At 39.4% G+C, this 5444-nt stretch overlaps 1 protein-coding gene across 1 annotated transcript; it reads right to left on the bottom strand.

Annotated features, from left to right (window-relative positions):
* Nucleotides 1-3735: 3735 nt before the first annotated feature.
* On the bottom strand, nt 3736-4356 carry LOC104119922 (uncharacterized). The gene has a single exon (XM_009631534.1). It carries the CDS (start codon nt 4354-4356, stop codon nt 3736-3738), a length of 621 nt encoding a protein of 206 aa, XP_009629829.1.
* Nucleotides 4357-5444: the final 1088 nt, after the last annotated feature.

A 5444-nucleotide genomic window follows, 5' to 3' on the forward strand; every position in this document is an offset into this window, starting at 1 on the left:
GGCTAAGCACTGCCTCCACCCTTATATAAGGCTAAGCGCTGCCTTCCTTTGCATAAGACTAAGCACTGTCTCCATTACATTTCATGAGGCTAAGCATCGCCTCCATCATTGCATAAGGCTAAGCACCGCCTTCCCTTGCATGAGACTAAGCACAGTCTCTATTACATCATACGAGGCAAAGCTCTGCCTCCATTATTGCATAGGGCTAAACACTACCTTCCTCTGCATAGGGCTAAACACTGCCTTCATCACACACAAGGCTAAGCGCTATCTTGTCACGTTCTCGCATACAACTACACATCATATGTTCCCGATATCAAACGATCGATATCTCCGCATCTTTGAATTTCATGGGTTGAAATACCACCATATTGTCCAAGGGCGTCATAGTCTGAAGGCATCATCCTCATAGCCCGAAGACATCATGCCATGGCCTGAGGACTTCTTAAAACTGAACATCATTATTCAAGGGCGTCATAGTCTAGAGGCACCATCCTCATGGCCCAAAGACACCATTTCATGGCTTGCGAATCCCTTATCATTTGCTTCATGGCCCAGGACGTTATGATCTAAGGACATCATCCTCCTTATCGAAAGACAAGTCTCATGGTCCGAAGGGAATTTGCATCATATTTAAATAACCCATATCTGTTCGCGTGCAGTGTGATTTAAGTTTTACAGGTAACTCGGGAGGTAACCGTTCTACAAAGAGGAGCAATCCTTACTCCGGTTTCCGTTCACAATGTTCGCATCCCTCGATGATCTCAAACGTAACCAATGATCATTAATTTATTACTCCTTATCCCGTAACCACTCAAATATTTGCCTTATACATCCGTAACGTTCAAATTGGCATTCATAGCTCCATCTGAAATTATTCGTTTATCATGACACTATCATATCCAAAAAACTCCTTTTCAAAACACACGACCACTTTTATAACAACTCCATCGGTTTCATTCGCCATTGGATCCATAACTACACACGGCCTGATTCCCGTAACACCAGGGATATGTAGGCAACTCAAGAATCAGGGTTCGGCCCCTATTTTTTCAAAAACGCATCATCAATCATTTGGGACAAAATTTGTCATCACTTTCTTTACCCGATAACTCTTTCATCATTTCCGGGTAAAGAGGGGCAGTTGTTGATACCGAATTATTATTGTTTTGGTAATAACTGTGAATATTACCATTTCAAAACCACATTAACTCATACACCTAAGAGCACCCAAGTACCAGTCTTGCACAACTGGCAGTAGGTCTCGCACTCTATTTACAAATATGCTCAATGAAATCTCTACATCTCCTAGCTACTCCCCCCCCCCAAATACATTTGGATATTTTCTATAACTATGTTCTTTATCTGGTGTATTACAAAATCTCTAATAAATTTCTGTTTTCCAAAGAAAAATATGTTCCTACTCTTCCATATATTATATATCACAGCTCTTATTATTGTTGCAGCCACTTCCTTCCTGAATTTGCTCCATTTCCTGCACTTGACCTTTATCAAAGTACCTGGGAGATCATCATGCTTTGTAATGTGCATTCCTGTCCATTCCTTCACTTTTTCCCATAGCCATTCTGCCCATGTACACTGCAAGAACAAATGATGCATATCTTCCAGACAATTTAGCTCACAAAGTCCACATGTTCCATCTACACACTGAATTCCCATTCTGATGATTCTGTCTTTTGTTAGTAGCTTCCTCTACACTGCCAGCCATAATATGAATCTGTGCTTGGGCTGCATAATTCTGCTCCATATCAAATCTGCAACATTCCACCTTAGCCTTTATCGTACTAGTTGGTTGTACCCCATTGAGATTGAGTACCTGCCATTACTAGTAAGACAATATTTACCATTCATGTACCATCCTTCTATTTGTTGCTTTATAGCATGTAATTTTCTCCAATGCCAACTGCTATCTTGTGTTGGTTGGTGTGTCCAGAAATCACCACCTGCTTTCATGTAAATGCCATGTATCCACTTCACCCATAGTATTTCCTTCTTATTAATCAATAACCATATTAACTTTCCAACATAAGCTATGTTCCACAATCTGCAGTTTTTAATGTTTAGCCCACCTTGACTCTTAGGTCGACATACTTTGTCCCATGCTACTAAAGGTATCCTCTTCTTCTCTGTAGTGCTCCCCCATAAGAAGTCTCTGCATTTTTTATCTACTTCCTTCAGTACACTTTGTGGTAGAATAAACACTGCCCCCAAAAAATTATGTAATGAGAATAGTACAGACACTACCACCTGTAGCCTCCCTGCATAAGAAAGGTGCCTATTTGATATTGCATTTAGCTTCTCAGTGATCTTCACACACAATTGGTGGCAGTCCATTTTACTCCACCTCTTTGGTGATAGTGGGAGGCCTAAGTATCTCATAGGAAATGTGCCATTTGAGTAGCCTGTGATGTCCAGTAATTTCTGTTTTAACTCAGTATCTACCCCTGCAATATAGATGCTTGACTTATCTGTGTTTACCTCCAGGCCTATAGCCTCTGAGAAATGTTTGAGTGCTTCCATTATTCTCCTAACAATTGCTTCATTCCCTTTACAAAATAGCATTAGATCATCGGGAAATGTCATGTGAGTGAGTTGTTGTTCCTTGCACATTGGGTGGTATCTAAAATCTGGCAATTGGCTCATCCTCTTTAGAATCCTAGAAAAATATTCCATCACCATAACAAAGAGTAGTGGGGATATTGGATCCCCTTGCGTTAAGCCCCTCTTCCCCTCAAAATAACCATACCCCTCCCCATTAACCTTCACTGAGAATTTTGTTATTGTTACACATGCCATGATCAGCTGGATGAACTTAGGAGGAAATCCATATCGCTTCAACATTTCTTCAATAAACTCCCACCGTACCATATCATACGCCTTCCTTAAGCCAATCTTCATTAGAGATCTAGGAGTAGTTTTCCTATTGTAGTGTCTTAGTAAATCACTACACATAAGAACATTATGAACTAATGACCTCCCCTTCACAAATGTTGCTTGATTTTCACTTACTATTGTAGGAAGCACCTCAATAAGCCTGTTACACAATACCTTTGATATACACTTGTAAATTACATTGCAACAAGATATAGGTCGAAATTGACTAGCTTCTGTTGGATTAGGCACCTTGAGGATCAGAGTAATCATAGTTGCATTAAGTTGATTGAGCATTTATCCATTCCTGAAGAACTCCATAACTGCCTCAGTGATATTAATACTAACCACTCTCCATGAATCCTTGAAGAATCCTGCTCCATACCCATCAGGCTCGGGACTCTTATTAACATTGATACTGAACATTGCTTTCTTTACCTCCTGTGCAGTTACCCCTTTTATCAGATCTAATTGTTGTTGAACAGATAATACATGGCCTTGATTTAGGAACCCCTACCATGCCTTTATCCTAGTTACTCTATTAGCACCTAACATCTTCTTATAATAGTTCACAAATACATCAGCTATCTTCTCCGGTTCTGTTTGCAATTGTTTCCTCTCATCTTTAATTTGAGTCACTGATTGTACTAATCTTCTATGTTTAATAATGGAAAAGAAATACTTGGTATTATCATCTCCAAGTCTGATCCATGTGGCCTTGCTTCTCTGCATCAAGAAATGTTCTGCCATAATAGATGATTCTCTAAACTTGTCCCTTGCATCTTTCTCTTTTTGCTGTAGCTCCTGATCAAGTGGTGTCTCCTGCAGCATTGCTTGTATTTTCTACATTTCCTCTCTATCTTTGTTTGCTTCATTTATGACATTACTGAAGTTCCTCTTGTGCAATGTTCTAAGTTTCTGCTTCAAAGCCTTCCAATTCTTTACTACTTGATACATCTTACACCCCTCTACTTGTATTGCCCATCCCTGTTCAACCATGTGCATAAAGTCATGGTATTTACTCCACATATTACAGTATCTAAAAGCTTTCCCCTTCCTTGCATGAGTCTTAATCATCTCCACCACTAATGGACAGTGATCACTTACCCCTTCTGAAAGAGCATAAGTTTTGCATTGCTCCATTGTATCTATCCATTCCCCATTGACAATTACCCAATCTATTTTTGAGCATATTCTATTTATCCCCTGCTTATCACTCCATGAGTACACATACCCATTATTTGGTAACTCCATAAGTATGCATTTATCAATACACTCCTGAAATTCCACCACCTCACTTAATGCTATTGGATTCCCTCTAAGTCTATTCTCCTGCTGCAATACAGCATTGAAGTTCCCCATGATTATCCATTGAATCTGGCAACCCATGCTCATCTGGTTTACATATTCCCATAATGCTTTCCTCTCATCTTTGAGATTATGTGCATACACAAATGTGACCATGAATACGGCTTGCATAGGAATGTCCTTTACTTGACAAGTTACTGCCTGTTCAATTTCATTTATTATTCTCACCTCATACCATTCTGGTTTCCACACTAACACCACTCTACCATTATAGTGTGATATATGATTACTATAGTATTGTCACCCTGCAAACATAGTATTAATAATACTCTCCACCTTATTCCTTTTTAATCTTGTTCCTAGTAACCCAATTAATCCAACATTCTAGTCATTACATAAGAGTTTTACCTCTTTCTGATTATTGAGGCCATTAAGTCCTCTTGTATTCTAACTCATTAGCTTAACCATTCCCCATAGGAAAAATGGTACCACCCCCTCCTTCCTTCCCTTCATTAGCAACACTTGTTCCTGCCTTATCCTTCCGAGATTCTGAAAAGTATTTGGCACGGGCACCACTGAATATGTTTGCTTTACCACATTATTCTGTTTATGTGGTTGGATCCATCCATGTTGCCCTCTCCTATGATTCTACCTTTGCCATCTACCCTGCATATCTTCCCTCCCTATTTCTTTAACTCCATTATCCTCCTGTACTGTCACAATACTCTCCCCATTCTCAGCATTCTGTTATACTACCATTTCTGGTTGTTTACTTCCATTCAAACCCCAACCCTAATCCGATATCACATGGAAAGTCTTTCATATCCCCTTTTCTTTTTTGCTCACACGATGGTTCTTACCATTTCCTCAACGTTAAAAAATTTGGTACTCGATTATTTATAGAAGCTGAGTCATTGTGTGTTCGTTCAACTCTGATTTTGTACCATCCTCATGTACACTCACTACCAGGCCATATGGGTCCAATTCAGTGAGATCTGTTACTATTTTCATTCTCCATCTTCAACTAGGGTTCGTTTCTGGTTATTATGTTTAATACCAGGCCATGTACACTCACTACCATGCCATATGGGTCCATTTCTGGTTATTATGTTTAATAGACTGTTTTTACTTGTTTGTGTGTTTACTTTTGCTACTATATAAACCACCCTTTCCAGTTCCCCCCTAAGGCTTAATGATTCATTACTTAACTATTGTTACCACTACTGTTCTCTCAAATCTCACTC

The sequence above is a fragment of the Nicotiana tomentosiformis genome, chromosome 10, assembly GCF_000390325.3.
Source record: "Nicotiana tomentosiformis chromosome 10, ASM39032v3, whole genome shotgun sequence".
Lineage (NCBI taxonomy): Eukaryota > Viridiplantae > Streptophyta > Magnoliopsida > Solanales > Solanaceae > Nicotiana > Nicotiana tomentosiformis.

Excerpts from the sequence above, each read along its gene's own strand:
- LOC104119922 (XM_009631534.1), bottom strand. The coding sequence starts at position 4,356 with ATGGTCACATTTGTGTATGCACATAATCTCAAAGATGAGAGGAAAGCA.